We start from the raw sequence: 13021 nt of genomic DNA, 5'->3' as shown, positions 1-13021 counted from the left end.
CCTGCCTCTGCCTCCCAAGTGCTGGGATTAAAGGCGTGCGCCACCACCGCCCGGCCTACTAGGGTTTTAATACAGATTTAAGCACAGACATTGAAGAGCATCACTTAGGGGAGGACAGTGCAGCGCACATGCACTCAGGAGTTCTAGAATTCTCAAGGTTCATTTCAAGTATCTTAACAATAACTATGTATAACTTTTAAGTCATGTCAATTATAACATCATTTTCATGTTCCATGTTTGATGTCACTCTGACTGATCATAGCTCTTATTCTGCAGGATTATATAAAAAAACTGGTAAACTGGTATTCCTTGGATTGGATAATGCGGGGAAAACAACGTTGTTGCACATGCTGAAAGATGATAGGCTTGGCCAGCACGTCCCAACGCTACATCCCAGTAAGTGGTTCTTCCTGTGAGTAGTACTGAGTCATAGTTCCTGCCTCAAAGGTTTTTTGATTTCGGATTTTTGATGGCTACGGTATGAGATTATTTATTCTGTTCCTAAAATAGCTGGGTAAATAGTAATTGACCTGGTTCCCAGAGCACAAATTAAGATCTAGAAGCAATGCTCAGACCTTTCTGTCTCTGCACTTAGCTATAACAGGAGCCCAGCCTGTGCTACAGAATAAGAAACTACAGAGCCAGCAGCAGAAAGAAACAGAGGGTTAATTTTTATATGTAATGGTTACAGTGAAAAGATTATAAACCAGGCAGATTAACAGTTTAAAAACAAGTTAATTGAAGGATGCTCATGATGTTACACACCTTTAACCCCAGCAGCTGGAAGAAGAGGCAGGTGGATCTGTGAGTTCAAGGCCACCTTGGCCTTCTTAGTAAATTCTGTATCAGCCAGGGCTCCATAGTGACATTGTATCCTGTCAAAAAACATAGAAATGAAAGCTAGTTGCCTTCTGGCCTACACATGCGTACACCTGCACTAATGCATACATAAAATAAAAATAAATAATATTTAAGAGAACTAGATTCTCCTTTTAAAAAGGGAGGGGGGACATGGCAGAATTAGAAGAGACTATCCAGTAGTTTTACTTCTCTTTGCCTGCTGGTACTGATACCTTCACTTAACCCATAATTTTTTTTTTTTTTTTTGAGACAGGGTTTCTTTGTGTAGCCCAGGCTGTTCTGTAACTCTATAGACCAGGCTGGCCTCAAACTCAGAAATCCAACTGCCTCTGCCTCCTTTGTGCTGGGTTTAAAGGCATGTGCCACCACACCCAACATTTTTTTTCTTTTCTTTTCTTTTTTTTTTTTGGTTTTCTATGACTATTTCTTCAGCATGTCATATCTGGATCTAGACACAGGAACCTGCGGGGCACAGAGCAGGTGCTGTCCCAGCAGTCTTGCAGCCCATTCTCATTCTAACTTAGAGTTTTCCACGTAAAGCATATGTGGAAAAAGTAACAACTGTCTGTCTTTTGACCTGGCAATTCAACTCCTAGGTGTTTATGTGGAAAAGTGAGGATACGTATTTACCAAAGCCTTGTACAGAAAAGAGGAGAGAAGAGCAGGATCTGCAAGAAAGGAATGAAAGCCGGGCATGCGCACCTGTGGGCCAGCGCTTGGGAGGCAGAGGCTAGCAGTCATATGTTTGAGCCTGGATACATAAAACTCTGTCTCAAAATATAGAAATGAGATAGACTTCAGTCATGACACATTCCATGAGAGAAGTGACCAAGAAGAAGTCCCCTGCCATGTGATACTATCACATGAACATTTTAGACTAAGCCAGAACAGTTCGTGGTGATAGCCGTGAGCTGCTTCTAGGGGTGAGGTCTAGGTAGGGGGCTTATGGGGGAGGGAGAGGAGATAGTCTGAGACACTGACAGTCTCCTTAATTAATTCAATTAGCATTTCTTTTGTAGAGTATATACAGGATGTAACCATGTGAGTAGGTAGGCAGCATAGCCAAGCATTGCCCTTTCCTTATTTTAGAGACTTTGAATACAAGACCCTGTTAAGTATTTAATTTACTTGAAACACTGCATGATTCTTCCTTTAGTTTTTGAGATGTCTTTGTGTGTAGCCCAGGTTAACTTCAGACTCACCATCCTTCATCTTCCCTAGCTCCTCAGTTTACTGGAGATGTATGTGTGCCACCCTGGCCAGCTTAGAGTTCCTTAACAAAATTGATGCTCTGGCACCATGTAGTTTTACATGCAAATTTTTGTTGTGATTATGGCAAACTTCTCTATAAGCCATGAGGGGAAATAACAGGGTCTGAACGTCTTTCCTACTACACACTAGATAGAAATATGTATGCACAGTTGTTTTCAAGCACTGAGCAGTAAGTAGCTGGTGTAGGACTGCAGTTCCTAAGAGAATGATACAGATGCTTGTGTATTCTGGCTTTGTGACAGAAGGTGATTTTGAACTCAGGTGTGAGAGAAAAGCTAGACAGCCCAGTCAGCTGAGGAAACAGAGACCAGAGTTGGGAATTGAGAACTTGCTGCCACAGTACTGGGGGAAAGAGATTCGGAGGAAATCAGTTTCAAAGTTAGCATGGAGAATACTTGTTTGTGCTTGTGTGGAGTAGACCTCCCCAAAGAACCACATCTGGAGAAAGAACAATTCCACTACAATGAAGTTTAAAAAAATACAGTAAAATTTAGTATATATTATAATTTTACAATGTAAAATTAGGAAGATATGCAAAAAGTAGGTAAATGAGACCCATAATCAGAAAGAACAGACTCAGAAGTGACAAGGATGGTAGGATTGATTGACAGGGACATGGGAACAGCTGTGGTGGGCTCTGGATGTGGCTCAGTTGGTAGAATATCTGCCTAGCCTATGTGAAGCTGTGCATAATCTGCAAACCAAGCATGGTGGACCATGCCTGTAATCTGCTTCACAGCAAGTTCAAGACCAACCTGGAGTACATAAGACCCATCTCAAAAAATTAAGGTTGCAGGACTCTTTGTTTCTTTCATTACACTGACTTAGTCAGAGGCAGGGCACATGCCATGCTGCAGATGGAGGTCAGCAGACAGTTGTGTGTGTCAGTTCTTTCATCTGCCCTGGGGGTTCTGGGAATCAAGTTTAGATCACTGGACTTGGTATCAGGCGCCTTTATCTGGTGAACTACCTTGCTGACCCTTTTTCTTTTTTTCTTTCTCTTAAATTTAAGGAGATCAGTAACCAAAGATTTAAAGGAAAACATGTACTCAATGAGAAGGTAAATGGAAGATAACAAACAGGTCTTTGTAGTCCAGGTTAGCTTTGAACTTGCTCTGTAGCCAAGGATAGTCTTAAACTTCTGCTTTTTCTGACTTTAAAGTTTTGGGATTACAGGCATGAGCTCCTGTGCCTGGCAGAATTCTGATTATGTTGTAAAAATAATCTTGTTTTTATTTAGCTTCAGAAGAGCTCACAATTGCTGGCATGACGTTTACGACTTTTGATCTGGGTGGGCACGTGCAAGGTAAGAGTCTATTCATCTCTGTCTTATCGTAACTTAGCAAATGTGGCCTCTGTGGTTCAGAGCTTGGAACTGCGTGTTCTTCAAGTAAGGCAGAGTAAGATTAAGGTCGTTCACTGGACACATGGAACTTCTGACTTGCTGACATCACTGAACTGCTTATGGGTGAGGTATGAGGAAAATTAAGCTTCAAATTTCTCTTTGCTTCAGGGTACCTTACCTGTTGTGCAAAATCATAATATGAACATATGATACTGTGCCCCCCAAAAAGCTCCAGTAACTAACCTGTTTTATTTATGTATTTTATGGGCATGTACTTTGTCTACATGTACATCTGCACACTAGTACACAACATTAGACAGTTGTGAGCTGCTATGTGGGTGTTGGGAATTGAACTCAGAACCTTTAGAAGAACAGCTAGTGCTCTTAACCACTGAGCCATCTCTTGAACCCCACAAACCTGTTTCTTTTAATATGCAGAGCTGTCATTATCGCGAATTCTCTGGTCCTTCCTTTCTTCCCATTCTCTTTCTCCCGTCAGAGCTGACCTCTTGTTCTCCCCTCTGCTTCTGCTCATGAATCCTATCTGTGAGGTGTGACTCCTCCCTGGAGAAGCCTCCCTAGCTAGGAGTGCTCTAGCTGTCCTTATGGGACTTAGTACTTCTGTGTACATTTCTGCAGCAAGTGTAGGAGGACTGTCCTGAACCCTGATCTGAACTTCTGTCGACTTCCTGTCCATTTTTTTATACCCCCCTTTTTTTTTATAACTCTTAGCATGTGGTTCAATGCACAGGTAGCAAATGCTCCAGACCTAAAGGCACCCTAAAGCCTGGTGTTAAGGAATGGTGTAGAACCTGGTGTTAGCATGGGGTGCCAGGCCACAGTGCTAATGCTGTGTGGAAGGGCATACCACATCACACAGGCTTCATTCCCGGCTCCATAAAATAGTAATGGTAAGATATTTTTAAAACCTAATGTGACATATATTTGGAAAAGATTTTCAGTGGCTGTGGCTAGTGAAAGCACATTAGAGACACACATCTGCTAATCTCTGGGGTATAAAGATTAGAGAATTAGAATTGAGAGCTAGGAAGATGGCTTGGTGGGTCAGAGTGCTTCCCTTGCAAACCTGAAAACCTAAGTTCAACCCCAGCATTCACGGAGAAAGGAGAGAACAGATTCCACAGGCTGTCCTCTAAACTCCACCAGCTTGCCCAGCATGCGCACATACTTGTACCCACAGACGCATCATTAGTAATAATACTAATAATAACATAGATAGGTAAAATAAAACTTAGAATCTAATGGAGTCTGCTTGAAATTTCATTTCTACAATATTTTCCAGCTAGGCCATAAAGCTCAAGTCATGGGTTACTTCTCATCAACAGTAGTCTAAAAACTGTTTCTCACGGCTGGAGAGTTAAGAACACTCTCTGTTCTTGCAGAGAGCTCAGGTTTGGTCCCCAGCACCCACATGGCTGCTGACAACTGTCATTAGCTCTAGTTCCAGGGGATCTGGTGTCTTTTGGCTTCCACAGAAACCAGGCACACACAGTACACATACATACATGCAGGCAATAGACGCATACACATAAAATAAAAATAATAGAATCTTTTTTAAGAATAAAAATTGAGCCTGTGGTGATGGTACCACCTTTAGTCCCAGCACTTGGGACGCAGAAGCTAGCCTGGTCTACATACAGAGCGAGTTTCAGGACAGTCAAGGATGTCTATGTTCCAAAACCTTGTATCAAAAAAAAAAAAAAGTTCAGTAAATAAATAGTTTTCTCTGTTAAAAATTCTATAATGGCTGGGCGGTGGTGGCACATGCCTTTAATCCCAGCACTTGGGAGGCAGAGGCAGGTGAATGATTTCTGAGTTCGAGGCCAGCCTGGTCTACAGAGTGAGTTCCAGGACAGCCAGGGCTACACAGAGAAACCCTGTCTCGAAAAACTAAAAAAAAAAAAAAAAAAAAATTCTATAATGAAAAAAAAGTTACCTCCATGATTTTTAGACTTTAGTTAATTAATTTTTTAATAATAAATCATGAAGAAAATTATTTGTAAAACTAGATTAAGGCAAATTTGCATACTAATGAGATGGCTATTCTTGCTTATTTCTACATAAAGAGTTAAATCCTAGCTGAATATTTTTACTGTGAGACAGAATCTTAAACATTTTTCAAACTTCTTTTTTTTTTCTGAGACAGGATTTTTCTGTGTAGCCTTGGCTATCATGGAACTCACTCTGTAGATGAGACCTGCCGGCCTCTGCCTCCTGAGTGTTGGGATTAAAAGTGTACACCACCACACCTGGTTCTCTCTCTCTCTCTTTTTAATATTTATTTTTATATGTACAAGTGTTTAATGATTTAATAATTTTTACCCTCTTTTTATGCAACCGAAATCAGCAACTTAAGCAGCAGTTTTAAAAATAAGTCATTCAAAAACAATACAATCCAATGCTATATTAATTTGATACATACTGAGGAATGGTGGTGGAAAAATATTGAAAGTCTTTGCTTTCTGAAATTAAACCATTATGTTTCTTTTTTTAAAAAAAAAAAATGTATTTCATGTGCATTGGGGTTTTGGCTCCATGTACATCTGTGTGAGGGTGTCAGATCTCCTGGAACTGGAATTACAAACAGTTGTGAGCTGCCATATGGGTGCTGGGAATTGAACCCAGGTCCTCTGGAAGGGCAACCAGTGCTCTTAACCACTGAACCACCTCTCCAGCTTCAATTATGTTTCTAGAAGAGCACAAACCTGTCTGCACAGCTAAGACCTGCACAGCAATTCCTCACACGGTAGTCTGTAATCCGAGCCAAGACACTTGAAGCAGTGCTGGTTGGAGCTGTGCAGCGTGGTGTATACCCAGTGAGTGTTCATGTGGTAAGCGCCAAGGCTACAGGGAAGCCAAGTGCTGCAACGATGCACATGAGCCAACAGTGCCAAAAACACGCCAGAATCAAGACGCTCCGGTTTTGATCCGGTTCATTTTTGTTCTTGAACATTCAGAAACCTTTTACTGTGATCAGATTGTTCTTGACTTACAGTTTAAGAACCTGACGAATGGGCTGGAGAGGTGGTGGAGTGGTTAAGAGCACTGACTGCACTGACCAGCTTTAATTCCAAGCACCTACATGGTGCCTCACAACTATCTCTAACTCCAGTCCCAGGGGATCTGATGCCCTCTGCTGGCTGCTGTGGGCACTGCATGTATGTGGTCAAACACACATACATACCAGCAAAACTCATACACATAAAATAAAAAACATTTAAAAAGCTGGAGTATAATGCATGTGTGCTCAGGAAAGGGATAGAAACAATAAGTGAGATATCAGATCCTAATTTTTCCAGTCTGATGAAAATAGAACCTTAGGGCTGGAGAGATGGCTCAGTGGTTGAGAACACTTGTCGCTCTTGCAGAGGACCTAGGTTCAAGTCCTAGCAACCACATGGTGATTCATAGCCACCCATAGCTTCAGTTCCAGGGAATCCAATTCCTTTTGTTCTCCTTGGCTACCAGGCACATATGTGGTGCATAGACATATATTCAGGCAAACACTTATGCATATAAAGTACAATAAATCTAAGAAAACTGTTACCTCTCAGGTGAAATAGCTCGATAAACACCAAGCACAGTACGATGCAAACAGCACTAAGGCCTCAGAAATGAAATGCTTGGGCCATTAACTGAGAGAAGCAGCACATTTGTCATCAGAAACAAGGTAAGCTTGAAGATAGGGAGAAATGTTTCCCAAACACTGAAAGGAAAGCGCTTTCTGTTTAGACTTACTTATTTGAGTATTTTGTACACGTGCTGGTCTGTGTAGCACATGTGTGACTCCCTCAGGGTCAGAAGAGGGCATCAGATTCCCTGGGACTAGAGTTAGAGATGATTATGAAAACCTTATGGGTGCTAGGAACAGAACCTTGGTCCTCTGAGGAGCATACAACTTAACCACTGAGCCATGGCTCCAGCCCCCATCTAAATGTTCTCAGAGTTGAATAGGAAATGTCCTTACAAGGTAATATGTTGAACTTTTGGTCCCTATCTGGTGGCACTATTTTAGAATATTTTCATTAATTAAATTTGTTTTCTGTTTTGCATACAACAGTTTGTAAGTTGCCAAGCCTGTATTTGGCACTAACATCAATCTGTTGTTGATTTCATATTTATTACTAAAACCTCAGAAATGAGAAATGTCAAAGCACTTGCACACACGCATGTGTGGTATGCGCACACACACACACTCACACATGGTTTTTACTGCTTAAATTGGTTGATGAGAGTTCATAGTGGTTTTCTAGTGAACTTAATGATGAAAATCACTGTGTCTGAGTGTACACCATGTGTGTGCATCATGTGTGTGCAGGTGCCTGTGGAAGCAAAAGAGGGTGTTGGATCCCCTCCCCTGCAACTGGAGTTGTAGGTGGTTGTACGTCATCTGACGGGGGTTCTGGGAACCAAGCAGAGGTCCTCTGAGAGAACAGGAAGCACTCTTAAGCACTGAGCCATTTCTCCTACTCTGAACTCTATTTCTTTTTTTCTAACTCTGTTTATTAATGGGGAAGACTAAAGAATTTCATTGCCCCAAATCAAAGAAAGTCTGAAATTTGTTTTGGTATTCTGGGGAAGATTCGGTACCAAAGTCTTTGGCAAAAGAGACAATTGGCTGTACAGTAAAATAGCACCAAAGGGACACCCCAGTACTCTTGAGGCCTTGTTGGACTCCTCCATCAAACCATCCGCTAGGTTTGACCAACACATAAATCCTAACTCCTGATTGTTTTTGTTAGCCCGAAGAGTATGGAAAAACTACCTTCCTGCTATCAATGGCATTGTATTTCTTGTGGATTGTGCAGACCATGAAAGGCTGTTAGAATCAAAAGAAGAACTTGATGTAAGTTGAATAATTAAAACTAAACACAGTGAACTCCCTCTGGGCAGCCTGAAGGAATAGTTGCAGATGGAGCTGTTGGAGAGCAGCTCTCAGCAGTGTCTGAGGAAACACCTGACTGTCTGGGTCAGGGATTGTTTGAGCTGCTGATGACTGTTTAGAGTGCAGAGGGAGTAGAGTGCAGTGGCTGCAGCTACTGAGGAAGTGCTAATAGGAGCACCTCTGAAGACCGAGCTCACCTTCTCCAGAGTGGGCCCTGCATGTATGTGCATGCCTGTTCAGTCCTGACGCCATCGCAGGATTCCATCCCTTCAGCAGTTGTCCAGCCATCTTTGTGACCACTTCCAGAAGGAAGTTGGTGCATGTTCACTCCCTCTGCACCCATCTAGGTCAGATATTTTGTAAAGAGGCTCAGCAGTTTCCAGCAAGGTAGAGCTAAATATGGGACCACAGAGTAAGGAGATCCCTGATCTGACTGAAGGTCAGTCTGACCGTTTCTTTATTCAGAGACGCTCTGCGATCCTGGGACAGGATCGGTTAGCTGCTGCCTCCTTCTTGTGTGCAGTCCTCTCTTCACACAGTATTTCTTCCCTCAGAAGTAAGGCCTGCTGCTGCTCCTTCTCCAGGTTCTGAGAAGCTAATTGCCCAAGATTGGAATCTAGTTGCAGAGCCAGAAGTGAAACTGGGTTGTCCTACCTCCAAGGTGTCCATACTCCCTTAGTGATTTGCATAGTGAGCATCTCCAGAGAGCTTTAGAGAGACAGGAGAACCTAGCATGTGGTTTCTAATGCTCACTTAAGATTCAAGGAGAGTGTGGTTAAGCAGGTCAGGGTGTCATGATACAGTGAAGACGGAGTCCTTGGCTGTTTGGTATCTTTTCAAAATAAGCATTTTAGGTTAGCTTTAAATCAACTTGTCCTTCCTGTTATTTGCTTTGTTTCAGTCACTAATGACAGATGAAACCATTTCCAACGTGCCTATCCTAATTCTTGGAAACAAGATCGACAGACCAGAAGCCATCAGTGAAGAGAGGTTACGAGAGATGTTTGGTTTATATGGTCAGACAACAGGAAAGGTAAAACTTTTGATTTTTTGTTTGTTTGTTTTGGAAACAAGGTCTCACCATGCAGTTCTGGCTGTCCTGGAACTCTCTCTGTAGACCAGACTGAACTCACACTCACAGAGCTCTGCCTGCCTCTACCTCCCAAGTACTGGGATTAAGGCTGTGGGCCTCTATACCCAGCTAAGAAACGTAAAACTTTAAAAAGTGATTTGTTTAGGCTTTTTGGTTTTGAAGAGGGTCTCAGATATATCCCTAACTCATCTTAAATTCTCTTGACTCTCCTGCTTCTACCTCACAAAGACTGAGATCACAGACAAACACCAGTGTGCCCACCTTTGGCCTGTAGTAGCACCAAGTGGATGCTGGGAATTGAACCCAGCTCCTCTGCAAGAACAAGTGCTTTTAACCAACGTGCTTGTCTCCAGTACCCCTCCCTTTTAAATTTTAACTTCATGTTTATGGGTGTTTTGCCTGCATATATGTCCATGTACTGTTTATATGCCTAGTGCACAAGGAGGCCAAAAGAGGGCATCTCCTGGAACTGGAGTTACAGACTGTTGTGAACCGCCACATGGGTTCAAACCTAAATACTCTAGAAGAGCAACAGCAATTGCTCTTAAGCACTGGGCCATCTCTCTACTCCCAGCCAGGGGTGGGGGTACGAGTACTGAAAAGTTCCAGAAAGCCACTGGACATGGTGGTACATATCTGTAATTCTAATACTTGGGACTCTGAGGAGGAAGTTTAAGGCTACCCTGAGTGCTATATAGTGGGTCTCAACAAAACAAAATAGAAATATTTCCAATAAACCATGGAACAAACGTCATAGTTTATAAACAGAACCTCCTTAGTGCATACATGCTCTTTCAGGGCAAAGGAAAACTGCAGCAGAGACGGGACTTAACTCTAGGTAGGACTTCTGTCTATGCTGGGGAAGCACTTGCTCTACTGCTGTGGATATCTTAGCTCTCCTTGCCTTCCTTGTAATCAATCTGCTGCACGCCAGTTTTAGGCAATGGTCTCCTTATAGTTAAGGCTGGCCTTGAACTTTGATCCCTAGAGTGCTGGGATTACATGAGTATGCCATCATCTTACAGAATGTTCGCTTTTAACACCAGGAAGGAAATTTTGGATTTTTTTGTTTTGAATTTTTGAGACAGGGTCTGACTTTCAACCCTAGGCTGGCCTGGAGCTTGAGATCCTCCTACCTCAGGTTTCTGAGTGCAGGAAATACAGGCGTGCCCCAGTACCAGGGCGTGGAGAGTCAAGATTCCTTTACACCTCCTAGTAAAGGAATTATTTGATTCCTTTGCACCTCCAAAGCTCACACCTTTCGCACTCATTTGCTGCATTGTCATAATAGAGTAAGAGAAGGCTGCATGTCAAGGGATGCCAAGCAACCATGGCTTTATCATTGGCACCCTTGGTTCTGAAGGAGAATCTGCAGTCTGCTGGGAGCAGAACTTTTATTCCATGAGACCCCAACATAACAGCTCTCTTCTCTTCCAGGGTAGTGTGTCACTGAAGGAGCTGAACGCCCGGCCTCTGGAAGTGTTCATGTGCAGTGTGCTGAAGAGGCAGGGCTACGGGGAAGGCTTCCGCTGGATGGCGCAGTACATCGATTAGCAGCCCGGCCCACACACTTCCAGCACTTCCAGCCCTCAGAGATCCATCCCCCAACATGCATAACTTGAATTCAATAGACTTTTGTTGGTTTCAGAAGAGGTGTTTTTAGATTATTAATATATCTACCTGAGTGGGAATTGCGAACTGATTCAAGTTTGAATATCACAATGTTAGCTTTCTAATTCCACACAGATAGTTTTTACAGTTTCTAACCCCACATCAGCCCATCACCGTTTATAAAGATCAGCTTCCCATCGGTACATTTGAAGCACTTTTTAACGATGTGAACTACAAATATAAACCATATTTAAAAGCTCATCATGTGAAACTTTTATGTATTTTTTGGAAATAGTTTTTCAATTTTAGATTGTCTGCCTATCTTGTGTACAGTTAAAATCCGCTTATCAGTGATTGCATGATGCCTTACGGTTTTCAAGACTACTTTTTCTACATAGTCAACTCCAACCCACCACACACACACAATTTAGTTATTAAACTAGATGTACAATATGGTAGCATAACAAGAATTAATCAAAAAACCTATGTGACCTTTTTTACGATGGCCTTCTCACAAGGGCTGGGGTAGCTGCCATCCCAGCAGAGTACAACAGGAGACAACTCCCTGAGCCTCTTTTTTGCCCACCTGTCTGCTCTAAGTAGCCTGTGTGTGCAGGGAGTGGGCAGGGGTGGTTCTGGTTTATGTCTGTGTGTCTGTGTGTCAGTATGCACACTTGAGTGAAGGCATCTGTAATGGCCAGAGGTATTAAATTCCCCTAGACCTGTAGTTGCAGGTAGCTATGAGCTGCCAGATATGGGTCCTGGGAATTGAACTCAGGTCCTCTGGGTAAGCAGTATGTATTCTTTTTTTTTTTTTTTTTTGGCTTTTTCGAGACAGGGTTTCTCTGTGTAGCCCTGGCTGTCCTGGAACTGACTTTGTAGACCAGGCAGGCCTCAAACTCAGAAATCCACTTGCCTCTGCCTCTCAAGTGCTAGGATTAAAGGTGTGCGCCACCACCGCCCGGCAGCGGTATGTATTCTTAACTGCTGAGCCATCTCTCTGGCCAGTTAATATTCCTTTTTAAACCAGTGATGTGCATAATTAGAAAACTCAAAACCTTCTATTCTCTAAAAAGAGAGTACAAAAGTTACCCCCAGGCTGGAGCAAGGGATCAATGCCCAGAGCCCAGATAGGACAGATTGTCCCTTCTGTCCAACACCAAGGAGACCGCAGAGACTGGACAACTTTCACTAGGACCTTTTTTTAAAAAAAAAAAAAAAAAAAAAACAGCTGCTAAAAAGAGATACTGAGAAGGCTAGGCTGATTCCATGACAGACTTCGAATGGGCAGTTGAGACTAGGACTAAAAACTGGGCAAGTCAAGGCAAGTCAATTACTAATAGAAAAAACCCCAAGCTCCAGCCTTCATGCCCAGGTAATGGAATGTCACCAGCCACCTGACCTGAGGTAAGGACAATGGGTCAGCAGCAGTTTCCAGACCAGTAACAGTTCCCAGACCTCCCCGGCAAGTTTCCAGCCCCCACACCCGGTAATGGAATGTCCTTAGAGATGGTCCCAACATATTAACATAGAGGTCACCTACCCCAGAATTCCTTAATGTGCTTTAAATCAGGCCTGCAAGCTTACTTGGGTGTCTCTGTCTTGGTAATGGAGACCCCAGCATGCTGGACCACTTCTGCAGAATAAAACACTCTTTGTGTTTACTATTTGAGTCTGAGGTATCAGTGAATCCTGAACTTTACAATACTAAAACAAAAACAAAAAACTTCATAAAAGTTGAGGAATTTGAGGATATAGCCAAGTACTAATTGTAAAAAATAGTTCAAAAAGTGTACAACAACCAAGGCTTGACAGTAGATGAAAGTCTTTTAAAGTCTTACAGACAGCCCTGGTGTCCTCCCCAGCCCTGGCTCTCCCAGACATCATCAGACCCTTCTGCCTATATGTGGCTGAGGGCCTGAGGATTGCAAAG

General features: G+C 42.7%; 1 protein-coding gene across 1 annotated transcript in view; it reads left to right on the top strand.

The window, feature by feature from the left end:
• Positions 1-11349, top strand: part of Sar1b (secretion associated Ras related GTPase 1B) — a 26069-nt gene extending 14720 nt beyond the window's left edge. The window contains exons 3-7 of the mRNA XM_028775990.1: positions 277-396; positions 3374-3439; positions 8242-8345; positions 9286-9417; positions 10915-11349. Of these exons, the coding sequence (XP_028631823.1) occupies positions 277-396; positions 3374-3439; positions 8242-8345; positions 9286-9417; positions 10915-11031 (539 nt within the window). The 3' untranslated portion in view covers positions 11032-11349. The remainder of the gene's footprint in view (positions 1-276; positions 397-3373; positions 3440-8241; positions 8346-9285; positions 9418-10914) is intronic.
• The last annotated feature ends 1672 nt before the right edge of the window (positions 11350-13021 follow it).

The sequence above is a fragment of the Grammomys surdaster genome, unplaced genomic scaffold (assembly GCF_004785775.1).
Source record: "Grammomys surdaster isolate TR1022 unplaced genomic scaffold, NIH_TR_1.0 262, whole genome shotgun sequence".
NCBI lineage: Eukaryota > Metazoa > Chordata > Mammalia > Rodentia > Muridae > Grammomys > Grammomys surdaster.
The sequence above is the reverse complement of the archived record's forward strand: the minus strand, read 5'-3'. Positions and strand labels throughout refer to the sequence as shown.